At 41.4% G+C, this 26,116-nt stretch overlaps 2 protein-coding genes across 4 annotated transcripts in view; one reads left to right on the top strand and one right to left on the bottom strand.

Moving 5' to 3' along the window:
* Window positions 1-10,927, top strand: part of LOC115795481 (nucleoprotein TPR-like) — a 34,124-nt gene extending 23,197 nt beyond the window's left edge. The window contains exons 35-55 of one of the 2 annotated variants that reach the window (XM_030751420.1): window positions 396-608; window positions 824-862; window positions 2,227-2,400; window positions 2,558-2,669; window positions 2,769-2,962; window positions 3,699-3,769; window positions 4,866-5,065; window positions 5,297-5,491; window positions 5,616-5,731; window positions 6,294-6,368; window positions 6,911-7,129; window positions 7,212-7,410; window positions 7,493-7,695; window positions 7,930-8,001; window positions 8,125-8,213; window positions 9,287-9,399; window positions 9,494-9,592; window positions 9,699-9,840; window positions 10,033-10,130; window positions 10,247-10,339; window positions 10,589-10,927. In XM_030751420.1, the coding sequence (XP_030607280.1) occupies window positions 396-608; window positions 824-862; window positions 2,227-2,400; window positions 2,558-2,669; window positions 2,769-2,962; window positions 3,699-3,769; window positions 4,866-5,065; window positions 5,297-5,491; window positions 5,616-5,731; window positions 6,294-6,368; window positions 6,911-7,129; window positions 7,212-7,410; window positions 7,493-7,695; window positions 7,930-8,001; window positions 8,125-8,213; window positions 9,287-9,399; window positions 9,494-9,592; window positions 9,699-9,840; window positions 10,033-10,130; window positions 10,247-10,339; window positions 10,589-10,644 (2,772 nt within the window). In that variant the 3' untranslated portion in view covers window positions 10,645-10,927. The remainder of the gene's footprint in view (window positions 1-395; window positions 609-823; window positions 863-2,226; window positions 2,401-2,557; window positions 2,670-2,768; window positions 2,963-3,698; window positions 3,770-4,865; window positions 5,066-5,296; window positions 5,492-5,615; window positions 5,732-6,293; window positions 6,369-6,910; window positions 7,130-7,211; window positions 7,411-7,492; window positions 7,696-7,929; window positions 8,002-8,124; window positions 8,214-9,286; window positions 9,400-9,493; window positions 9,593-9,698; window positions 9,841-10,032; window positions 10,131-10,246; window positions 10,340-10,588) is intronic. The other variant, XM_030751421.1, reaches the window with a different exon arrangement.
* prg4a (proteoglycan 4a) lies at window positions 10,463-19,127 on the bottom strand. 2 transcript variants are annotated; one of them, XM_030751423.1, is made up of 14 exons: window positions 18,949-19,127; window positions 18,344-18,460; window positions 16,567-16,680; window positions 16,375-16,446; window positions 16,076-16,138; window positions 15,739-15,864; window positions 15,417-15,641; window positions 15,198-15,287; window positions 15,021-15,107; window positions 14,379-14,518; window positions 13,607-13,766; window positions 12,897-12,977; window positions 12,653-12,781; window positions 10,463-11,700 (listed from the first exon to the last, which is right to left on the bottom strand). In XM_030751423.1, the coding sequence occupies exons 1-14, from the start codon at window positions 19,016-19,018 to the stop codon at window positions 11,510-11,512; spliced, it is 1,665 nt and encodes a 554-aa protein (XP_030607283.1). In that variant the 5' UTR covers window positions 19,019-19,127; the 3' UTR covers window positions 10,463-11,509. The 2 variants fall into 2 exon arrangements, with proteins under 2 accessions (XP_030607283.1, XP_030607284.1); XM_030751424.1 differs by having other exon boundaries at window positions 16,375-16,443.
* Window positions 19,128-26,116: the final 6,989 nt, after the last annotated feature.

Here is a 26,116-nt window from a genome sequence, read left to right as displayed (position 1 = left end):
GCAGTGATCTCCATTGAGACAGAGAGACTTTTAAAACTGAGGAAAGATAAGGAAGACTTCTACGAACAGGTCATCAATGCTTTCCTTTCAGAAGGAGCTTCAGATGGACTTCATTTATAAGTAAAGGTATGACGATAACTTTTTTTTGGTTGTTTTTTTCTATGCTTATTTGTATGTGTAAACAATGCTGATATGAAATGTTAAACAAAACAACTGTTGCCAATCAAATGGTGAATAAGCTATATGTTTGTAAATCTGATGTGATGACGTCAGTGCCTCACCAGTTACGACCCTCACCGCACGTCACTGCTACAGCTCCATTCTAAAAGGATTCCAGCCAGCACCAGCAAATAGACCCACAGTAACCAGATTACCCTCTTTCTTTTTGATTAAAGGTGCAAAACCAGTTAAAATCAGCTCAGTCTCAAGCTCAGGCCCGTCAGAACCAGATTCAGCAGCTCCAAAGGGAGCTGCAGCAGACTAAAGAAACCCTCCAGCAGAACCTCACTAGTCAGAAAGAGCTTCAGCAGACCCACCAAACCAGCCAGCAGAGCCACAACCAGGAAATCACTAACCTGAAGACTGCTCTGAGCCAAGCAGAGAGCAAGGTGAGCACCATTTGCTATCAGAGTGAGGTATAAGTCATGTCATGACTGACCCCTAACCCTATATCAGGTATATTTATTAAAAATTTCATTTATTTTTTTAGTTGTTCTATCATTTCTTAATTTTTCATAATTTTGCCATTTTATTACATGTGTAATATTTTTGTCATGTTTGCAGTAACCAAGTAGTTTCTGTATCTGTGCTTTCCTCCTGACAGGTGACTGAGCTTCAAGGCCAACTGGAGAGCTTGCAGAAGGTAAGGAAAGAGATTTTAATGATCAGTAATACCAGTCATTAAAAACCCAGGAGGTTTTGAAAAGTCCTGGAAATCTGCTTCACACTGTTTTTTTTAAAACGGGGAAACAAAAACCCGTCTGTGACTCAACTGAAATCTGCAGATGTGAGTGAAAAGTTCAAAGGGTCCGTGAAAGTCAAACTCATTTGAATTTGAGCAACCTTAAGTTCAAGTTCTTATGGAGCTCTTGACAGCTTTCAGCTGGCTACTACCTTTGACTCTGTGTCCCCGTGTATTTGTGCCTCTGTCATGTGATCTTCTCCAGTGTGTCAAAAGGCAATCATTTAACTCGAGTTCCCTCTTTATCCTCTCATGGGAGGACATTTTCATCATACTGTCCGTCCAGGTATCTGTGAGGTTTTACCTTTCCGGACTCCAAAACCACAAGGAGCCATTAAATTTAACACTTTTACTCTTGGTGGATGTGCAACATGACCTGGAATATGTATTATATCTTTACTAACCCAGGGGTGAATAAAGGTTTAGGGCAGGGATCCTCAAATCCAGGCCTCGAGGGCCGGTGTCCTGCAGGTTTTAGATGTGTCCCTGATCCAACACACCTGACTCAAATGGCTGAATTACCTCCTCAGTATGCAGTCAAGTTCTCCAGAGTCCTGCTAATGACTTCTATATTTGACTCAGGTGTGTTGAATCAGGAACACATCTAAAACCTGCAGGACACTGGACCTCGAGGCCTGGGTTTGAGGATCCCTGGTTTAGGGCAAGGCCTGCAACCTTCAGATGTCTGCTGAAGGTTTTTCAGTTGTGAAATGAGGCTGTAATGTTATCTTGACTTCTACATTTAATTTATGTTTTCATTAATCGTGGGAGGATATCTCCATCTGTGATAGCCTGAGGTGTAACCTGGCAGCCTCAGATGGACCAAAACATAAAGTCTCAGAGGTGTAAAATTGGATTTAGGTTAGGCGAGCGTGGAGGCCAGTCAGAGGTATCAATTCCTTCATTCTCCAGGAACTGCCTGCATACTCTCACCAACACAAAGTCAGGCATTGTTGTGTACCAGGAGGAACCCAGGACCCACTGCACCAGTGTAGAGTCTGACACTGAGTCCAAGGAATTTCATCCTGGTACCTGATGGCAGTCAGGGTGTTGTTGCCAAACCTGTAGAGGTCTGTGTGTCCCTCCATGAATATGCCCCCCCAGACCATCACTGACCCACCACCAAACTGGTCATGCTGAATGATGTTAAAGGCAGCATCACGTTCTCCACGGCTTCTCCAGACCCTCTCAAAGGGTGTAAAAATGTAATTATGTCCAGCATAGAAAGGTATTTTAATATTTTGGCCGGTTTACCTCTTTTTCAGACGGTTGCTGAGCGCGAAGTAGACATCAAACATCTACAGGAGCAGCTAACTGAAGCTAATCAAGCCAGTGAAGCTAGCCGAAACCAGAGTTCCCAGTCTGTCCAGTCTAGCGATGCCAATGCTGCTCCTGAGGCAAACCAGACACAAGAGGAGCTTGTGAAACTCAGACAGGAGGTACCTCAGAATCCCACATACTCTAAACTATATTCTAGTCAAATTGCTGTGTTAATTTACATAATCCTCTAGTCTCTTTATGCTGGAGTTTACAGACTAAGTTAAAATTAGCTGCCAAGAAAACTGTGTGTGTGTGTGTTTGTGTGTCTCTCTTCAGCTGTCTGAGAGCAAGAGCAGAGAGGAGCAGCTCAAACAGCAGATGGCTGACAAAGAGGAAAAAACCAAGAAGGCCTTCTTTGGAGCCAAGACCAAAATCAACCAACTAAACAGTGAGCTCAGACAAACACCTGCTGACAAAGTACAAGCAAACAAATAAGCTACCCCACTTATCGTAACTGAAATTTGTGACCTGCGTCCTTCACCTGTAGGTGCTAAAGAGCAGCTCAGTCAGGAGATCGAGGAACTGAAGCAGAGTAAGGAGGAGCTGGAGGTGAGAATGAACGCCCTCAAGTCTCAGTATGAAGGACGACTTCTCCGGCTGGACAGAGAGCTGAGAGAACGGAGAGAGACACAAACACACTCTGACTCCAGAGAGGAAGCACAGGACCAGAGTGGAGCTAAGGTACAGGATGCACACGAAGACGCGCATTACTCACACTTCCTCATTAAGATAGACCGTGTTTCTAGAAATTCACTGTTCTTTTTTTTGTTGGTTTTTTTTTGTTGTTCTAAGTATTTATGCACAAATTGTACACGTGTATGTATGTTTTTAAGTTCTGTAACAAGTTATTAAAGCCGCATTAGGGAAAATTAGGAAGAAAGTCAAAATAGTGTAATATAGAATATCATAGATGAATCTGCTACAGCTCTCGGACAACTTGATTCTTACCACAATCACGGAAAGTGACGGTGTTCTCAGCGGTTTATGATTTTTATGATTTTAGCATTTTATGTTGCGGGTTCTTACTTAGATATTTCCTTTTGAATTGATTTGGTGAATGAAGTCACTGAGGCTCATGTGCACCTCATTAAGGTCTACTAAGACCTGTAATTATGTGTTTGAGAACTTCCAGGGGATTCTTGCCCCCTAAAGAGTCTGTCAGGAGGCTGAGGGGGAGCATGGCGGCCAACAGTATTTTTACTTTTAATTTTTATTCTGTAAACAGTACAACTTTATAAGTACAAATATTCCTCCAAATATATTTGATCAGAATTTAACAACTTTTTCAAAAGCTATATTTCAAGAAATGTTGCAACTTTTTCTTCAGTTTGTCTTAAGTGTGCTTCTGGCATTCAGTGTAGTGTATGTATCATGTGACTGTAATAATAATCAATAACAAACCTCTGTCTGTTCTTAGGGGGGCGATCAGGCGAGGTCTGCAGACCAAAGACAGATATCATTGAAGAGTCCTGCACAAGACAGAGGAAGGTACCCATGCATATGCATATTTAATTGTTCTGAATAATTGTAAACTAGCTTGTAAACTAGATTACAAAGGAGCTAAGCCCACAACATGCAGCCCACAGCAAAAAGACTGATAACACAACAGTAGCAGCGACAAGGCTGTAATGGTTTGATGTGGAGCCTACACACACACACACACACACACACACACACACACACACACACACACACACACACACACACACACACCAAAGAGCAAAGAGACGGACCCGTTACCAAAACAGCAATGCTTGTTTCTGTAATCACCATTAAACTACAACTAGATTTATTTCAAGGCTTTGGTAACATTTTGCAGAAATAGATTCACATATAAAGTATATTGATCTAATATTTTAATATATTTTGTTTATATGTAGATTAATAAAATAAACTTTTTTTTTTTTTTTTTTAACATGAATACAACTGAATTTAATTAATATACTATTTCTGCCGGCCTGTAAAATTATACATGGAGCAGTAAAACTGTGAGCCACTGACCTGGGGCTGAACACTGAATTGTTATTATTAACATTAATAATTATAAACATCTGCACGTCTGTGTCCTGCAGAAGGAAATGTTGCGTCAAAGCACAGGACAAACCTCAGCTCTGAGAACGCTGATATGCTCGCTTTTCTTCATTGCAGCCACATTCCAAGAGGAGAGAGGAAATCTTATTTTATGACTTAGGTTATTGTTTTTGACATTACTGTACTTGTGATTATTTATTTTTTCATTTAAGAAAATGTTTTCTTTTAAAAAAATACGATGATGGATATAATATGGCACATAAATTCAATGAAATTATTTAGGTTTTTGATAGATTAAAAACACTGGTTTGCATTTTAATAACTGCAATGTGGAGTTAATTTTGAAAGAATATTTATTATTGATCATTAATAAGACAAAAGTATTTCTTAGCTGACTAATTCAATCAATGCAATAATCAATTACTAAGATAATTGATAGCCGTGGCCCCGGAGTTAGCCTGAATTCTGAAAGCCTAGAAGAGAAATTATGTTTTTACTGTATTGTAGAGCAAACACAACAAACTGCTTGCATGTGTGAACTATTTCTCATCAGTTCCACTCTGTCTGAGCCCCCCACTGCCAACATTCGACCCACCCCAAGTACTCCATCTCCTAGCAACAAGCCAAGTCCCTCCTCTGGCAGCAAGGCCACACCTCGTGCCAGCATCCGGCCTTTGGTTACCCTGGTAGCTGTCCCCATCCCAACACCTATGGCCACAGTAATGCCGACCACACAGACTGACAGCCAAGAGGGTAAGAGCAAGAAGACCATCCATCCATCCATCCATCCATCCATCCATCCATCCATCCATCCATCCATCCATCCATCCATCCATCCATCCAATCCATCCCATCCATCCATCTATTCATTCATTTATTCATTTTCTCCTCCAAGAAGGCAAATGAAATAAAAGTTGGAGATGTGCTTGGACATTGATAATGGTCACATGGTGAAATCATATCTGTCTCATGTCATTTCTGCAGCGCTGATGAATACATCAGCCTCTGTACACTCTACCAGCTCCAGTTTGGTGAACACACCCACATCCATAACTCAGCCAAGCAGCACCCAGGCCACAGCTTTTGTCCAGCCCACTCAGCAGCAGACAGCCAGTCAGGATGCAGGGCCCAGTGTGGAGGCAGAGCAGCCATCTACATCCTCCTCTCTGAGTGGAACAGGTGAGATCGAACCTGAAACTTTACTCAAGAGAAACGTTAACGGGAAAGAAACAAGACGTGGTATTGAAAGTGTTGAGTGTCTGTTGATGGCTAAATGAACTTAACCGATGTCCTGGTCCTTAAGCAGCTTCAAAGCGAAGCAGAGATGATGATGAGGAGGAAGAAGAAAGCAGACCCGAGAGCTCACACACACCTCCAACCACCAAAAAACTACGACTCAGACCAGCAGTAGCACTGCAGGTAAACACGAAAAGTCAGAACCCAGAAATAAATATGCACATTCACAACCTTTTAGTACTGAGGTGTTATCTCATATTGTGTAAATGCAGTACTTGACACTCATCAGATTCTGATTAAAGAGAAATTTTTAGACATCAGTTTTCAGGTCCTTGCTGTGGTCTGCTCTCACTTGTGAACTACGAGTGTTCACTCATCGCTTTGAATGAACAGTCCTGTTCTGAATCCACCAAAAAAAACTTTGACTGAGAAGAAGTGGAAGTTGTATCACTCTTACAGTGGTTGAGATTGTGTGGGAGTTTGTAGTAGCAGACGTGTTCCAGACCGCCTGATTTTTGCAACCTGATGAAAAGGCTGTGAGGAATTTAACTGATGTGACTAAGAAAAATCCAAACCTGCCTATTACAATATCTGCAGTAGGAGTCACTTTAACCTGGTGTGTCAAAGATAAATCTGTCTGTAGTTTGTAAAACCTCAGAAGCTTGGCACTACACTGTCTGCTGTACCAAGACTGTTGTCTTGTTTGTTTTTGGTAACTCCAACTGTGCCACTCGGTGTGTTTCAGATGGAAGGTGATGAGGAGATGGAAGGAGAGCTGAGGGATGACGGAGAGCAACAGGATTCACCAGATGACAGTCAGGTCTGTTGTCAATTCAACCAATGCAGTTCAAGAAAATGTTGTCTTGTGACCTTAGAACTAAAAGGTCTTTGTTGACAGTTGATTGCTGACTGCAGAGATGTCATGAAAGCAGCTACTTCATATTATTTTGCATCTCTTCACTGGCCACTGAAGAGACTGCTTCTGGAAAGCCTCTTTGTGTGAACAGTAATCAGGCCTTTGATTCAATTTTCCTGTGCCAAGTTACACTTAAGTCTGCTAATGTACAGCATGGTGGAAAATTCACATTTGTCTAAGTTGTACCATGCAGTGGTCGGCTCTGATTGGCCTCTGTGGTGCATAGCTTGTTCAAATAATTGGGTGCAGAGAATGTCCACCTCAAACACTTGTATGATGCTCGTTATGATGTCATATGTTTACTATTAAAACTCCAAACTTGAGCCAAATACACATTTCCCCATGAAACTGGTGTCAGATTGTTTGCACATGCCCACAGTTGGTAGAACAAATAGGCCTGGAAAGGTGTGTGATATGTCCCGTTGAAATTCTTGTTTGGGGTGTAGGAGCTCCCAGAACAGAGCTTTCCAGTCTTGGCGGAAGATGACCAGGAAATTGAGGAAGAGGGCATATCCCAGTCTGTTCCCACTGATCAGATGTCCTCCCAGGGCTCCGCTATCATCCGAGATGTGATTGTGATCGACACGGACAGTGAGAGCCGCGAAAGCAGAGAAGGGGAGGAGAAGCAGGAAGGCGACGAGGAAGAGGAGGAAGACGAGGAGGAGGTGCTGCGGCTGCTTGTTACTAACTTTTGTAAATGTTTTGCAACTGATCGAGTGTCAGGTGTTTAACTTCTAACTTTGTCAGTATAAAGAGGAAGAGGAGGATGATGAAGATGACCATGATGCTGCTGACAGCGGGATGAGGGGAGGAGAGGAGAGTAACGAGGAGAGCAGAGAGGCTGAAGAGCAGGGACAAGAGGAGCGGACAGAAGGCACGAACACTGAGGACAGTGTGTGCGGAGCGTCCTCAGGCTCACAGCACCCCAGTGAGCCGACACCCAGCGGTGAGCACCAAGGCCGACCTGCGTCTGATTTCATGCATCCTCCTTTCAAAGTCACATAACCTGACACACTCGTCTCTTCCAGGTGAAGGCAGCAGTGAGGCGGCATCAGAGTCCGACCCCCCTAAAGACCCTTTACACCTTCCCCATACCTCTCCCTCTGCCCCCTCTCCTTCCTCGTCCTCCCTCACACCAAGGATGCCACACACACGGAGGCCCCCACACGCACTCCCACCTCGGCTCTACATCCAGCCTCCTGCTCCTGAGCTGGGCCCCCCACAAATGCAGGTGCTAACCTAACAGACGTTTCTTCTCGCTATAGTTGTTTTCCATTCAAAATACAAGTCGTTTATCCACATCTGCTAACTGTGTGATGCTGCTAAATTAAGAGTTTAGTAGAAAGATTCCAGAAGCATTTAGAGAGAGAGAGAGTGTAAAAAATAGGGCAGAAGGCATGTTTCATTCTAAGGCTTGAAATCTGCAAACTGAATTACCGACAGTAATGATGTGTGTGTTGATCAGAGACAGTCCTCTCAGCTGCGCAGACCATCAGCAGGACGTGGACCTCAGCTAACTCCTGGAATAGGCAGTATGGTGAGAGATGTGTGTTGTATATTGGACTTGTTTGATCATATTATTCGTGTTCCATGTTGGTTTACTGTGGCTCATGTGTCGAAGTAAACGTAGAGACTAAGTGTGTCTGTGTGTCGTCTGCAGCCTTTTTTTGATGATGATGACAGAATGGTTCCCAGTACTCCTACTCTGGTTGTCCCACACCGCACTGATGGTTTTGCCGAGGCTATACAGTAAGAGACACACACACAAATTGTCTTGTTAGACCAAAGAATAAAAACATCTGGCTCATAAAGCCACCCCTTAACTCTTCATATTTTATCGAGAATGATGGTGCTCTTGTATCTTCTGTATGCCGTCAGTGTAGTTGGTTACAAACTGATGCATCACAGCTACATAACAAACACTGAGCACTTACGAGGACAGAGGTCACATTGTGATGTGTACTTGGCTGCATTGTACTAAAAAAAAAAAAAAATGTTCCTAAAATTTTGCTCCCATGTATGAAGTGTGATTGAAATGTTTTATGAATAGTGCAACAAAAATCAAAAGCAGCATCATGGCTGATATTTTTGTAGTTTTTGTTGCTTCACATGCTGCCGGTGACGTTGCAGTCGCATCTATTTATGGTCGGTGTTATGACACTGGTACTCGCTGCAGTATTCCCCTGAACGAGCAAAGAAATTGCTTCCAGAAGCTGCTTCTACAAAATAAACAGCCATTTATGATGTACTCACTCTCGGCACTGTTACTCCCCATATTGATATCCTATCATATCCTATCATCTCAGATGCTTTAAAGATTTAATAACTCAATTCAGAGATTTTTCAGGTGAGATTTTCATGGAGGCAGAGCAGACAGCAGTGGTCTGCTGCTCCCTGTGTAGAGAAACCTGTCAATTACACTGGCCACACCTCTATTTTTAGTAACTAGATGGATGAGTTAAAAGTAAGTCAACCTTATAGAGTCATTATAAAGGGAGAAATTAAAAGAAGAGGCCAAGCTTGTTTTTTGTACCAGGCTGTAAACATGATTTTTGAGTCTGTTAAGTTTAAACATGGGAGTGGGAATCGACTCCCTTTTGGTGCAGGCTCAAGTGGCCCTTTTTAGCACTTCTCTATAGGCTTTTTTTTTTCTTTAGGTGCTTGATTAACAGCAGCAGCTAATGCAGGAAGGGAGCTGCTGATGAAACATGGTCTTCTCAAGTGAAAATTGCAGAAAAGGCAGAGGAGTCTACAATAGTGGGCTGCTGAAAAGGCAAATGTGCATTTTGATGTGTTGAAGCAAATGTTTTTGGTCTCCTCAGCTCTCCTCAGGTAGCAGGTCTGTCCACCAGGTTCAGGTTTGGACCCCCTGAAGATCTGCTGTCTCAGACTCCAGCCTCACACTCTGACCTGGGACAGCTGGCCTCTCAAGGAGGTACTCCGTGCACACGCTTGACTGTAACTCATGCGTGCAGTCTAATTCTCCAGTTTAAACCTGTTTTTTTGTGTCGTACTAAATCTGTGTGTAGGTCTGGGTATGTACGAGTCTCCTCTGTTCCTGGCTGCTCATGATGAAGACGGAGGAGGAAGGAGTGTCCCCACCACACCTTTACAAGTGGCTGCACCAGGTAAGAAAAACACACACACACACACTCTGAACAGGTGTTCCTCAGTCAGCACTCTCCAGCACCTGTGCTCAGAAGCTCAGTATTCTCTCTCTCTCTGCTCTGTCAGTGACAGTCTTCACTGAGTCCTTGCCCTCAGACAGCGGTGACAACATGGCATCCCAGTCAGTTCCCATGGTAACTGCCTCTACTGGGATGTCTGCTGCTGCAGATGATGGAGATGAGGTGTTCATGGAGCAGGAAGCGGAGGGGTAAGGAGCATAATTCAGGCCTGGTTTTTAAGTTCTTCAGTTTTCAGTTGCACAGGATTAGCAGTGAAAGGACAGGTTTGTGCTTCTCAGAAAAATCTAAGCAGGGAACCCCTCACATGGTAGTGAAATAGAAACATGAGAGAAATTTTTACTTCAAGCCTGAAACTCATATGGAGCTTCCTGTGTTTCCAGCCCTGCTACTGAGTCGACCCTGGAGAGTCAGACAGACATGGAATCAGCAGGGCCGCAAAGTGATGATGCGTCACTGCCGTCTACCAGCCAAGACTCCGGTAACCACTAACAACAACATAGTTATTATTAATAAGTTCAGCATTATTAAGTGCATTAATAAAAATGGTTTTCTACTTCAGAAATGTGTGATACTTTTTTCTGTCTTTGTTTATAGACACAAGCAATATGACGCAGCGCCGTGCGGTGGCCAGTCAGCCTCTGATAAGCACCCTATCGAGCAGAGGACTGAGGCTGATCAGCCGCAGAGGTGAGGCATCACAGCTGTCCAAAGGGCTGACCTGTGCTCAGACAGGACTGTCCTCCAGGGATGGCTGATAATGTAGTGTATGCTTACAGAAAACTGATTCAAGTCAGGCAGTTTTTAATGATGAAGCAGTTTATTGAAGTGCAGTAAGCAGAAAGCAGCATTACATATTAGTGAAGAGTGACAATGTGGAATCTCACTGATCACCTTTCCAAACTCCTTTCTTCTCCTCCTCTTTTTCTAATATTTCAGGAACTTTCTCTCGGGAAGGGAGGGGAGGAGCTCTGGGAAGAGGAGGCATGGCCTAATGATGATGTCACCAGTGAAGGCTCAGTCATCGTATCCAGTAAAGACACAAACAAGGCAGCAGATTTAGTGTCCATAAACTTTAGGTCCACTTAAAATCACACTATTACAGGAGAGATCTGACAGCTGTGTGTGTGTGTGTGTGTCCTCAGATATGAAAGGTCACACTTTGTGACATTTTAGTTATTTTTGTTTCAAATGTTTTTGAAGTTAGGAGTCCTGATTGTGTCACTCTGTTCTTGAGATGTTAATACGTGGTTTAATAATAAAGTGAAATAATGAGTAGCAGCGATGTCATGTGATGTTTTGGAATAAAGTGCAGAGGGTAGTAAATTTACAAAAATATTTTGTCGGGATGAAGATGAGGACGTAATGAAGCATTTGATTATCCAAAGGATTTCAAAATATTTGGCAAAGATTGTTTCTACTGAAGAAGTGATTAAATAATAAAACCGATCAACATTGTTTGCTTTCTGTTTTAGAGACCATGAATCAACCAGTTAACCTTTAATGGAAATGGCTGTGAGTTACAGCCTCAAAAATCACAATGATAGGAAACTCTTTCACAAAATAATAGACTGGCTTTGGATAATCGTTACAGGTCCTGTTGATGTTCCTAAAATGAGGAACTTCTACCCATCATGGCTTTTGTTTCCAGATATTTACTTGTGCGGTTTAGATGTGTAGAAAAGTTGTTGATGGGACTTTTAAAATTGGTGGTAATTTTTAGTCGGCACTAACAGTTGTTAAAAAAGTGATGTTAATGTATTAGTAAAATCAGCATCAGACTTATTTATTAGAATGTGTTTTTGTTTGTGTGTTAACAAAAACACCAGAACAGGTCCCCGTCTCCCCTGCAGGGTGTTTCTAAGGACAGCGCAGCCAGACTCTGATAGAGTTGGCTGGTTGGGGAGGGATTGCATTCTGGCCGCCCATGTTTGCAGGACTTGTTGCCACGTGAGCGGGGCTGACGATGGGCAGAGGTGCAAGGGCTGCAGATGGATCAGGCTCGGCCAGCACCGGCAGGTCTCCTGAAACGTGGACGTTGAAGAAGAGAGCTGCAGAGACAGCAGAGCAGCTGTGAGTTTAGCTGACTCACGTACGCAGGATACAGTATCTGTTGGTCACTTTTGGGGCAGCAGAGCAGACGAATACAGAATTAAGATATACTGCTGAGCACAAACGTGGTGGTGATTCTCCAGTTCATAAACACTACTGCTCTAGTAGTGACCTTTTTGTGTATTAACATAAACCAGGTCTTGGTGCTCAAACTCCCTCAAGCTGTGAAATTATGACATCACACGACCATGATTGGATGGTTCCAGTGAGGGCTCTGAGATCTACACACCTAAAACTCATGGCAATATCCTTAGCAAACTGAAGGGCAACTGGACTCCACATAAGCCAAGGTGTGATTCACTACTGTCACAGGGAGCAAGGTGTGAGTGGGGGTTGAAATGCCTGGGAAGGGGTCACTTTTGTACTGCCCCCAAAGGTCACTAAAAATATGAAATGAGAGAAAACGTCTCTAGATGATACAGTTATTGCCAAAGAGTTATATACACTCATGGGCATGAATGTCACGGTAATTTTAGGTTTTCATGCCCATGTTCAATGTAAGCTTCTGAACACAATTATAGATCTGGCCAAGATGGCCCACTGGGCTGGTATAGAAGTATATTGCTCCCTTTCTCTGTGACCCCCATTAAACTCTTTCCTGAAGAGTTTATGTGCTCAGTCTCTAATTTCAAGTCATACTAAATATAACATGAAGTTTATTTTGTACATAATGGTCCCTATTAAAGTAGAAAACAGGCTATGCTCATTGGCTCACAACTTGTAAGTTGCATGTTGTTAGTCAGTGAGCATGACGTCTGATTTCAAAAGGCTTCATCATACTAATCACTGAGTGATGTCAAAAAATACTACAGTTTATACATAAATGTATCTGTCTACACTCCTATCACAGCCTAATACAAATAAACAAAATGCTTTGACGATGGTTCTTACGTCCAGTGAAGACGTAGTGATGGTATCTGCCACTCCCCTGAAGGCTGGGCATGGACAGAGCAGAGGTGACAGGGGTGGGAAATCCCTTCAGAGACACTTTGATGTTGATCTCTCCACTTAGATGAAGTCCTGAAGGTGAGAAATAAAAACATCGCTCTTTCAGAAAGTGCAGGAGAGGTAACAGCATACTGGTACCTCTAGTTGTAAAAGCAGCAGAATGAAAATGCTTTGTTGAGCTACTAACCAGCATTCATGGGGCTTCTTGGTCTCTTGCTGCAGGAAGGAATGCTGCCTGGTGGGAATGTGAAGCTCTGCAAAATTTCTCCTAGTGGAAAAACAGGGGGCGTTATCATTACTTTTGCTTTTATATAGCCTTATATATGCTGTTTAATTATGTTTATATTTAACTTGAGTTCAAGGGTGAATAGTTATGAATACAAGTGAGTAACACAGGAGCCGAGCCTTCAGACTTCTGTGTTATCACTGATCAAAGCTGCAGCCTGAATGGGAACAGTGGTCAGTTTGGCCTTGTACAGGGTCAGCCTAGTCTGCTTTCAAAATAAAAGCTTGGGCATGAGACACTGCTTGTTATGACGTTTCATGCTAGATGGTGAATTTCTGCTGAGTGTGCTGTTACCTGCCAGTGGTGTGGTGGTGAGAATTAGCCCACATTTCAACAGTTTTGAGAATGTAACTATACTGGCAGAAGTTGTAATTTCCATGGAAACAAAATCACAGTGGACTAAATCTGCCAACACTTGGTGAATTTGTTGCTGTAGCCCCACCCATAGCCACTGATGTCACTGGTTCCATCTCTGGGACCAGCAATGATGTGGTGGTATTTTTCTGTTGTTGTTAACATGTGTGGAAACAGACTTTGATTGGGCACTGGAACCATAACTGTGGAAAAGGAGTACGTCTGTGAGTTATTTTGTGTCTGTCTGTCTTGCTCACCGTTCTTAAAGAAGTAGACAGTTTCTGGTCTGCTCCTGGTGGCTGGCACTGCCAGCGCAGCACTGATGCTTCCTGTCAACCCCGAGAACTCAGAGGCCAGGGGTTTGGGGTAGCCCGGCTCCATCATCATGTTCCCATCTAAACGCCAGTACTGGTCCCCCTGGAGATAAAGAGCCCTTAATACATCCAGCCTCCATCATCACAGAGGGAGCTTTGTGGTCTGACTGCGTTATGATTTCCCCTTGTTGTATTCATATTGCTACTTGCTGTAAAAGCTCATGATATAACCATCCAGTATTAAAAACTTCTTGTAATTGTTGTATTTAGTTTAAAAATAATTTGACCTTTTAGCACCAAAAAACTTTAATCAAAAGGTCCAGAAAAGATGCTATATTAAAGGGCTCAGCTGATATTCTTCTACACATGCAACTGGTAAATCTCATATAGTGTGTATTGATTAAGCTGCTTTAACCTGCTCAAAGTTGCATGTGTGTGCAAGCTGCTTTGCTACCCACTTCCACCCCAGCTCCTTGTTTCATGTTGTACAAAGACTAAACAGAGTCACATCTTTTTGATGACCATGTCGTTCTGTGCTGGGGTCTTGGTGCTGTTCTCTTCAACTCTGACCTTCCAGAACCGATATTGTGATTTCAATAATAAGATCCATTTTAGACATTTAGCAGACTGAAAATCTGATTGAATGAGGAGAAATCGTGACATAACGAGGCATTTGTAGTTGTGATACTGTTACAGCTCCTAGTGATATCTGTACCTTGATAATGTAGGTGTTTCCTTGGCAATTGGCACGTGTGAAGATGGTGTCGATGGGAGATGGGACACCCAGAGCGTCTGTGATGCTCTGTGGATGACCCACTGAGCGGCTGACGGGGTCAATGGACCAGAAAAACTTTCCTGCAGCACACACATAGACACATATCGGGCTTGCACATGTCAAATAAACTGTAAATCCACCATCACATTACATAATAATGCACAGATCAAATTTTACATGATTGTTTATATACTCAAGCAGTAAAAAATGGAGCCAACATGTAACTGTCAAAAAAAAAACAAAAAACCTGCAGCTCCTCTCATGGCCACTTGAGACCAACTCCAAAAGTGAGTCACTCCTCAGACTCCGGTGTTCAAACCTTAACGCATTAAAAAGCATGTTTACAGCTCAAAGAGCAGCATGAAAATAAGAAAAAATGCTGATGCTGAGGCTAAAAATGCAGAGCTTAAAATCAAATTGGTGACATCATGATGGTTAGATCAATTTTTCATGTATTCTATAGCTAATATGTTAACATTAATCCATATGAGAACAATTGGTAGAGCCTATAGTTTGTCCAGCAGAGCTGCAGAACACATTAACCCTAACTCCTAACCCTCATTTGACAATCACAGCACTGACCTTTAAATACCAGCATGGTCCCGTTAATGAGAGCCGTCAGTCCATTGATGGGAGAATCACTGCACAGGTCGACATCAGCAAAGAGCCCTGCGCATACACGTAAACACACATTTTTATATGATTTAGTAGAATCTCATTAAACACAGATGCAACCACATGACAGCTTCTGCTACTTACCTGTTCCTGGTCCTTCAGGTCCTCCATGCACCAAGCTCTGTGCTACATCCTGCAGGGTGCTGGGTCTGAAACCTGCTGGAACACTGAGACCTGTGAACACAAAGCACCACACTAGTCTGTACTGTAGTATGCTGGGAGATGTTTTTCTTTTAATAAATCTAAAGCAGTTACAAAGTCTCAGTTAATCTACAATTATGAAATAATCTCTGTCAAATTAACCTTGATTGAGCACCGATGGAGCTGCTCCTCCAGGGGACAGCACTAGCTGGACATCCAGTTTACTACCAACAGCTCCAGGATACAGGGGGCTCACTGGAGCACCACTGCCCAGAGACGGGGCACTATTGATAGGTAGAAATGAGCTGGGCGCTGGTGAGTATGGAGCCCCGCTGTGAGAGGAAGGGACCAACATAGGCGGCAGGCCTGCAGGCATGTTACTCACACCTACAGGAGGAATGAGGGGCATTACCTTCCATTAAACAAACCTGAATTTTATGAAATTAAGAAAATAATGTTAAGAAGGAAAGAAGATATTCCTAACCGTGCTGTAGCTGGTTGGTTGGTACAGCAGGAGGGATGGAGCCGGATGAGCCCGCGGTCAGTGAGTTGAGGGGCCTTAAAGCACCTTGACACTGAGCCCCAAGGTGCTGTGGGCAGCGGCCTCTCCCTGCATACCAACGTAAATAAAATTCCAGCAATATAACATTATTCACATTATAATAAATTATAGGTAAAGTGACTGACACTGAGTCTCAGGAGCTAATGATGGATTCAGCACTGCTGGTATTCTGTTAGATTTGGAGAGAGTAAAAGCTGTTCCTAAATTCAGTACTGATGTGTGTAAATGTAAAGGTGATAAAATAAATTCAGTATTTCACCTGTGAAATATTCCTCACTCTCACTGTTGGAGGATTTCCTGTTCCTCTGGGATTTGTGCTTTCCTGCGGAGGAGAAAACAGAGCAGAAAAGGAAAAATTAGATACGAGGAAACTTGGGAACAGGACTCAGAACACAACTGACTACAAGTATCAGTACTTTTTTTTTGCCAAACAAAACTTCCTATGGTTAAGTACACATTTTTTCTTTTAAATTCTCTTTGAGATATTTCAGTGAGCAACAGGAAACAGCAGTGATTCAAATTCCAGCTGCAGAGCTGCAGTTACTAAGCAGTGCTGACCTGAAGCTGTGGCCCCTGCAGACTGGAACCTGCCACGATACGACTGCGATGAGACTGGCACGGTGGCATCTGCTAACACAGAGAGAGAATAAAGACAGTGAACTACACCATCTGCTCATTTGAACATTTGTCCTTAAAGGCCTACAAGTTCAGACGTCGTCTCTGCGCAGCTGCAGTCGCGGCCGTACTTACTGCAGTGCAGTTGGTAGTCATGGCAGCAGGTGTTATAGAGGATGCACAGTGGGTCACACTCGCAGCGCTGACCTCGCCTGAAGATTTCCCCGCAGCGACCCTGACAGGACTGGGCTGAAAATAACAAACAGAGGGGACTGCGCCGTCACAGGACAGCATGCTGCTTTCCAGCGTGAAAAATACACATCGCTGAGAAATTATCATCTCAGTTGTAAAAAACCCGGCAGACACAAAGCAGTATTCACTGAAATCATGTTTTTGTTTCTCACAAGTGTCAATCTGACCAGACTCTGACCAAACTTTTTGACTCAGCAGCCGAGAGCAGTGCAGGACCAAAAAAAAAACCCGTGCAGTTTATTCCAAAATAATATGATATATGAAATAATATTGCCTTGGTGTGTCACTCCAAGGCAATATCATTTAACTACATTTCACTGAGATTATAAGATGTTATATTCAATAGAAACTTGGAAAACAACAGCACCGCTTGTGTGAAGGACCAACACAGACAGCAGCTGAGTGCCTGTTAGTTACAGTGAACTGCCAGATAATCACATCAGGTGTTCGACAGGTGTCAGTGTTGGACCTGGGCCCTGTACTACTTATCCGGGGTTAACTCTGGATCTTCTGTCCTACCAAGGTGGTTCACTTCTTAACGGGGTAAATCACCATGGTAACTGAGGCTGTGATTAGAGATCACCCTCTGCCGGGGGTCAAAAATCTTTGGTTTATCTGATCAGTAATAAATATAGATTCATACATGCAACTTTCTTCCTTGTTTTTATTTTTATTTTAATTAATTAAATGTTATTGCTGTTGGCAGCAAACAATTTTACAACAATTTTGTTCTGTAAGTGTTAACATATGATCCTAAAACAGGACACATACATTCTACTTGCTGACCTCATATCAAATGTGTAACATAGACAAAATCTGGGCTATATATGTAATTTTTTTTTTCAACCAACCTAAAAGAGGCTAAAATGGAGCATGGAAACATCAAAAATCTAAAAAGTGCCAAAGAAACCAACACAATTGGCTACATAAATGAATAAGCCCGTAAAAAATATATAGTGAGGGGAAAAAAATCAAGTTTCAGCGATGGTGAGGCAACTATCTGAAAATAAGCATTGTTTGAAAAGAAACCTCTAAATAGCAATAAAATTAAATAAAAGTAACAAAGCAAAAGGTGAAGTGTGACTAGCTAAAAAATAAGAATAAAGCGCTACAAAAACAAAAGAACTAGTTAAAAAGAGGATTTATGTTTCCACAGAAACAGCTGATGAAGTTCTAGAGACGACAAACGAATCCACAACAAACTGTGTTCTAAAGGAGTTAATAAAGCAAACAAAAAACACAACAAAGCAAAAAAGAGATCCTAAGAAACCACAACAAGCAAGCAGCTTTTAAAGAAAAAACAGTTAAATAAGAAAATAGAGCCAAAAGCTTTTAAATGGTTAAACTTAAAAGAACAACTTATAGAAAGAGAAAAAGAATCTGTTCTTTATTCTGTGCTTCATCATCATGCGGGTCTGTATGAGTTAACCCAACACAATAACATTCATAGATTTATTGATAGTATTCTTTTCAATTTATCTTTGCTGTGTCTTATTACTCTTCCACATGGAGCAATGGGAAGGAATTTTGACACATTACAGGTGCAAAGACAAGTCGATTCTGATGTTCTTAAGCGTGTTACTGATTCCACATTAACGTTTTCTCCCGTAACAAAACCAATGTATTTCATGCAAATTAAAACGCATGTAATGTGTCTTACCAATGGTGCATGCAGCCTCAAAGTCCTGGCAGCAGTCTTTATGCTGCAGGCAGCTGAAGTCACAGTTACACTGCCGGCCTCTGGTGAAAACCTCGCCGCATCGACCCCCACAGCTGCCTGAAGGCACGAGAAACGTGGCTCAGCTAATGCAGTAATTTCCATCGCTTTTTTTTCAGGTGTTATTGGCTTTAATATTACAACTTAGATGTTAGCGTATCATTACAAAACATTTTAAGTGTTGGTAGGGGTATTATCAGAAAATAAAAATTTAACACTGTTATTTTATGTGCATCCAAAAGCAGGGTGAATGCATTACTGGACATTATAAGATCTCAAAGATGCATCAAAGGAATCAGGAACTGGACGTGCCAGTGCAGTGATTTGGTATTATAGGCACATAAGAGATAACTGTAGATACACAAACACAGTATGCTGGGTACATAACTAGAGATCAGAGGACATTCTCAGACAATAAATGTGTACTATGGAAATTTTCATCATCAGATTGCCTAATAGATGTAGTATGTGCAGTAAAAACTGCAGTAAAAGGTATTTAAGTGCAGTACTGTGGATTACCAGGAATAAATACAAATGTTGAAGCATACCTGGACCACCGGCAGCACAGGTCACACCAAGCCCAGCCAAGAGAAGCCCCAGCGATATCATCATCATCATCTTCACCTTCAGCCGAGACTCGCAGCGAGCAGAATCAGATCTGTGGCAGATAAAGTGAGATTATCAGTAGTGCCTCCTCAGTGTGTCTCCTCTTCTTCTCTCACTCTGACATCTATTGGTCTTATATACGAGACAAAGGCACTGAGACAGGACGCGTTTAATTAGCAGCACACACAAACACACGCTGGCAGCACACCCACAGGCTAATTAAAAGCAGCATATAAACTTCCTACACTGTCAGTAAATCGACTCCTACACACAGTAACCTCTTTCAGGACTTTAAGTAGAAAGTAACTAATTATATTAATTACTCCAGTTACAGGAATAATATTTATGTCTCTGGCACAAGATGCAGCACTTTGACAATAAAAAGGAGCACTGGATCAGAAACCATGTTGGAGCTGCAGGTAACCTAACCACAAACGTTAGCACAGAGGTTCAGCTCTGTGGTCCAGTCTCATACCACTCCTACCTGCCGACCTTTTGGAGACATTTTCCCAACCAGCCAACTTCAGGAATGTGGCCCTTGAGCCAAAACTGATCTCATGTGGCTTTGAAATGTTTTGTGGTGGATTTAAATTGTTCGGTCCGTGGGTCATAAAAAAGTGTCTGCATGTGCGTGACTTTAACAAGGAGATGAACAGAACCAAAGAGGAGAAAAATGAATGAGAGGCTTCAACTAAAGTTTGATGTTTATGGACAGCATCCTTTTAGATTTATGGATCTATGCTCTCCAGTAGGACTACAAAAGACAAGGTCTAAAAAGTCAGAGAGATGAATACACTGAGGGCTGAAACGATGAGATTTCAATAAAAATCAACAGTTATAAAAAGAGACAGTTCGTGTCTGCGTAACACCTCAGTGGATTTGAAACAATCAGAGTGTGATTGAAGTGCAGACTTCAAGCTGTTTAATCAAAGTATTGCATTAACTTTTAAGGAAGTGCGACTGTTTTTCTACAGAGTCCCTCATTTTCAGAGGATCAAACATAATTGAACAATTGACAGTTTCATGGCCAGCTGATGAATGTTTGTTATTCTGTGACAAATGATGGATTCCAAGTGTTGAACTTGCATTTGGTGTCTGCTTGCTGGAACTCTCAATAGTCAAAGATGTTCATGTAAATGATGGAGGCCAACATCAGGCTGAAAAGCCCAAATAAATCTTTCAGAGAGAGAGACAGCAAAGAGGGAGGGGCCAAATCAGTAATCTGGTCATTCTTCAAAAGAAGCAAAGCACTGAGCAGCTCAGCAGCGTGCAGAGCCCTGAGCAGCCACCAGAGACAGGAAATGGATGAACACTGAATTATTTCCTTATCTTAAAAAACCCCAAAATTTCAATACATCTAGAGATAAGATCATTTTGAGGAGGGAAGGTCAAACTACTGTGTAAAATCAAGAACAAGAGGGCCAGATTACACTTTGCCAGAAACAGCCTGCTCAGTTCTTAAAAAAAAATCTTTGTACAGCTGAAGATGAAGTTGAACCAGAATTATGAGATGAGGAAAGTATGGAGAAGGAGAGAAACAGCTGATGATCTGACGTTTACCATCATCTGTCAAGCACGGTGGAGGCAAAGTTATGGGAGTAGACCCGGGTTATCGGTGTTCACTGATGATGTGACTGTAGCAGCAGCTCCATCGTGTGTGACAGATGATGTATGTATGCTTCAGATCATCAGCTGTTTCCTCACTTTCCCATCATTCAGGTGCAAGTTCATCTCAGTTTCATCTGTCCAGAGATTTTATTTTCTATTTTCCAGAACTTTTCAGATCTTTTCGATGTTTTCTGGCAAAGTCAAATCTGGCCTTCTTGTTCTTGAATGTAACCAGTGGTTTGCACCTTGTTGCAAACCTTCTGCATTTCAATTCATGAAGGTGTCTCTTGATTGTAGCGTGTTCCCGACTTGGTTACATGTTGTGAAGCTGAAGAAAGAATTCTGTGATCATCCACATCCATCTCTTCTTTTTAAGAACACACCAGATGTTTGGTTGGACAACTCCTAAAGTTTTTGCCGTCTTTCCTTCTTTCACTTGCACTGGCATTTCTTTGGACCTCATATTGAGAGTACTCGTTACAGTTACTGCAGTCACAAAATGCAAATTCAAAGCTCTACATCTCTAATCTGTTTAATCTGTCATAGAATAATAAGGGAATAAGCCTGACCCCATCATGAAACTGCTTATCAATCAATTGTCCAATTACTTTTGAGCCTCTGAAAATGAAGAACTATGTATAAAACCCCTTTAATTAAAGCAGAAAATCTGCACTTCAAGCACAACTTGATTGTTTTAAAGATTTATTTTTTTAAGCTTCCACGTGGTAAATGTTTAGACTTATTACAAAACAAAACAGCAACATTCCACCACAGAGCAGAACGATACCAACAATAAAACAAAACCATATATATCATGTACAACAACACCCTTCTCCTTTTTTTTTTTAAACCCCCCCTCCCCCTCCCCATCCCCACAAGACTCTTAGATTCCAAGCATTTCTATTCCTACACATTTACATGCACATATATCCATCAATACACGTTCAAATATTTGTATATACGACACAAGAATCATCGAGGGAATACCATAAAATATAAATTAATGGGTTACTTTGAGGCTAGTCCTAGAGGGTTCATATGTCAGCCTTATCAGTTAAATCTAGAAAGGGTAGACTGTCTATAAAGGGGGCCCAAGTCTTCTCAAAGGTTGCCTGACGTCCTCTCACATTATGCAGAATCTTTTCAGGTTTGCAATAAGACATCAGTTCGTCAGCCCATTGTTTTACTGATGGTGACTTTTTCGATTTCCAGTTGATCAGGATGAATTTTTTGGCTGCAGTACTTGCAAGTAGGATAAAGTATCTCTTATAATAGTTTACACTGATGGAAGCTGTGTCTCCTAGGATCCATATTTTGGGATCCAATTTAATCTGATTGCCTGAGACCTTTGAAGTTATATCAATGACCCGCCTCCAAAATTCTTCTATAGTTGGGCAGCTCCACAGCATATGTAAAAGTTCACCATCAGTCACCCTGCATCGCTGACATTTAAGGGAGATTTTACTGTCAATTTTATGTAGTCTGTAAGGTGTGTAGTATGTCCTATGATATATATTAAATTGAATCTGTCTATGATTTGTGGATATTAATACCGTCTGAGCCTGTTCCAGTAAACGACTCCAGTGATTCTCCTCATATACGCATCCAAGGTCTATTTCCCATTTTTGTTTTGTAGTTTGAGGAATTACATAGTTTATTGCATAACTGAAATTCAAAGTGAGTTTCTTCTGGAATGGCTGGAAATGTTACGCTAGAATTCTCTTTAATCCAATCCCTTATTTGCAAAAATTTAAAGAAACTATTCTTAGGAAGGTTAAATTTCTTGTTCAATTGCTGGAAGCTAGCTAAGGTGTCATTAATATATAAATCAGCTATTATTTGAATTTTCCTGTCTATCCAACTACGTAAAACTCAGTCAGCAATATGCTGTGAGAGATTGGGATTGCCCCACAAAGGGGTTCTTCTGAGAAAAGAGATGTTTATATCTTAGAGTGAGTGAGATTCATGCCAAGCTGCGAAGGTATTCAAAATTACTGGATTGTTTGTCAGTGTGGCCAAGCCTTTTTTCCCCCCTATGAAAGGAACATTCTTTAAAGATATACAACTTGATTGTTTGATCTAAAATTCTCTGTGGTGGTGTACCGAGGCAAAACCTCGAAAAAAAAAAAAGTGTCATTGTCCATAAATGTATGGACCTAAATGTATAGTTTAATTATATGCAGATGATTCAGTTTTGTTTTTTGTCATTTTCATTTTCGGCTGTTTTGTTTATTCAGAGGATTTTATGACAACTTACCTTGTTGTAGCAGCAAACATCTACTATAAAACAAAGCTATCAAATATAATCATCTGAATAAACATCAATGCGATAAGACTGACTTGATATGACAAAAGCCACAGTGATGTTTTTGTTTGCCCATGTTTATCCAAAATGAAGCATATTAGGACCTTCTCTGCAGCTCGCTGCCAGTAGGCAATTAATATATATTTGGCTTCACTTCTAGGAGAGTCTATCATCTCTTTCTATGTGCAGAGTTATGGTCATGAGAAGCTGCTTATCCAAAAGACGTATGAGATTGTTTTCAAGTGGAGAAAAGTCTCTATTAGACTATACTGAGCTCAATACAATGTCAGTGAGTCACTCCACCACACCAAACACATCATTAACACACCCACGCTGCTCCCATTCACCTGCTGGTCTTTTCACTGAGTGTGTGTGTGTGTGTGTGTGTGTGTGTGCTCTGCCTTCTTCATATGGTTCATTTTGAACAGTCAATTATGTGTGATGGGCAGCCCTCTAATAAGCCCTCAAGGACAACTGTGGTTACTGCAGGGTATTGTGATTGGTGAAAGGCTCAGATTAAAGCAGCTCGTAAAACTTTATTAGCACCCCACATTGTGACCATGTACAGACTGTGGGACGCACGCTGGCGGGCAGTTCAGAGCACCACACACACGCGCACACACTTGGTAGGTGTAAAGAAACAGAGGGCCAGACAGACATCATGAAACATGTATTTAAAGAGCATCTGGCAGTAGAAAGAACTGATTCATTCAACCAGCACATGTAATTGTCACTTATGCAATATACAAGTCAGACAGTTCACTTGTGCCTGTTTCTGTCTGTAGCTGCCATGGGAGACAGCATCATGCCTGTGCATCCACATTCACTTTGTTCAGTTTTACTGTCGGTGGTAACGACTCTCTGGTGGGACCGTGGGCTGCTGACCAGTGTCTGCTCCCATTACCTCACCCTCCTGGTATCATCCGCTCACTCTTCACTCATTCCTATTCATTATTTCAGCTTTATAGTCAAAGCCAATTACATGCTGAGGTTTATATAGTAGTGGGGAAGGAATGTGTCCTTTTGTTTACTTAGTGTCATTAGCTCACTAGCTGTTAACTTCAGCTTCATCGGGAACATACTGTGAAAAGCTTCTTTGACCATATCTCATGTTCATAGATATATCTGACAGTTTTCTTCATATTCAGCAGTTATTCAATTATTACTGTTCTTTTAAAACCAGGTTCATGAGCTTTCAGTTTCTTTAACCCTTGGGAGATCCTTTAAAGAACTTACATTCGTGATCCTAAGGACAAAATGTGTCCTCTTCCCAAAAACCGCTGTAAAAATATTATGAAGTAATATTTTTTTCCACTTTAAATGATCTAGCCTTTTAGAACTACTTCAGCCTGACACATAGATACCAAATATTATATACTTTTGGAAAATGTTTAACCCTTTATAGGCCCATTTACTTACACAGTGCCACTGTGTTTTTATGGACAAAAACAAGAAAACTCAGATAATTTCCATAAAATGTATTTTGGGGACTATTGGATTATTATTTTTATTAGGCCCTGAGAAGAGTCACTGATTGGCATCAACATTATTTTTTCATGCATTTTTTGTTTTTCTACAGTATCAGGTTTTATGAAAAACTTACATTCGTGATCCTAAGGACACATACTGTCCTTTACCCAAAAACTGTTGTAAAAATATTTATGAAGTAATATTTGTTTCCACTTTAAATGATCTAGTCTTTTAGAACTACTTCAGCCTGACACATAGATACCAAATATTATATACTTTTTGAAAATTTGTAACCCTTTATAGGCCCATTTACTTACACAGTGCCACTGTGTTTTCATGGACAAAAATTTAAAAACTCAAATAATTTCCATAAAATGTATTTTGGGGACTATTGGATTATTATTTTTATTAGGCCCTGAGATGAGTCACTGATTGGCATCAACATTCTTTTTCATGCATTTTTTGTTTTTCTACAGTATCAGGTTTTGTGAAAAACTTACATTCGTGATCCTAAGGACACATACTGTCCTCTACCCAAAAACTGTTGTAAAAATATTATAAAGTAATATTTTTTTCACTTTAAATGATCCAGTCTTTTAAAACTACTTCAGCTTGAAATAAATATATCAAATATTGCATATATTTTTGGGTATTTTAACCCTTCAAAGGCCAGTATTCTTACATACCGCCACTGTTTTTTTTTTATCAAACATCCAAATAACTAAAATAATTTACATAAAATACATTTTACGGAACATGGCGGTGTAAATGTTAGCACTATTGGCACACACCAAGAAGATAAGAAGGTCCAAAGGTTCAAATCCACCTTCTGCCTGGGGCCTTACTGGGTGGAGTTTTCATGTTATCCACATGTATGTGTGGGTTCTCTTAGGAGACTCCAGCTTCCTACCACAGTCCAAAGACATGGACTTTGTAGGGATAAGTCATTTGGTGATTCTGAATTGCCCATCGATGTGAATGGTTATCTGTCTCTCTGTCTTGGCCCTGTGACAGGCTGGTGACCTGTGCAGGGTGTACCCTCCCTCTCGCCCTATGGCAGCTGGGATAGGCTCCAGACCCTCTGTGACGCAGAATTGGATAAGTGGAACCAAATGAATGGAATATTTGATTTTTATTAGGCCATGAGATGGTAAATGATTGGCAGCAATATGTTTTTTTATGCATTTTTTTGTTTTTCCTGCAGTGACAAAAAAAAAATCATATTTGAGGTTCTGAGGACAAAAAATGTCACCTTTTCAAAAACTGCTGTAAAAAGATAGAGCAAAAGAGAAAGACGGTGAGAGACAGAGTAGGTGAGAGACAGACAGGGTGAGTGAGAGACAGACAGGGTGAGTGAAAGACAGACAGGATGGGAGAGTGTAGAGCTATGTGTCTGTCTGATTGTGAGAGTCCAGCTAAGGTAAAGCGGAGACTGCAAATGGACAGACTGTGGTGGTCTTTGCATGTAAATGCATGCAAAATTCCCATATTTGCATGTAAAATTCACGCTGCTTCTTACTTCTACATTTACTGATAAGAGAGGGGCCTGCAGCAGCACCTTGTAGATTTGAGTTGATTCATTTTTTGACCTGAAAATACCATGCCATGTGCTGTAAAATCTTGTCATCTCCAAAAGGGCTAATCCTGCACTACTGTTCATTCTTATAGCCATGGCTGCAGTGCAGGTGGAGAATCTACCTGAGCGAGAACCAGAACAAAGTCCAATT

Source organism: Archocentrus centrarchus, chromosome 17, assembly GCF_007364275.1.
Source record: "Archocentrus centrarchus isolate MPI-CPG fArcCen1 chromosome 17, fArcCen1, whole genome shotgun sequence".
NCBI lineage: Eukaryota > Metazoa > Chordata > Actinopteri > Cichliformes > Cichlidae > Archocentrus > Archocentrus centrarchus.
The sequence above is the reverse complement of the archived record's forward strand: the minus strand, read 5'-3'. Positions and strand labels throughout refer to the sequence as shown.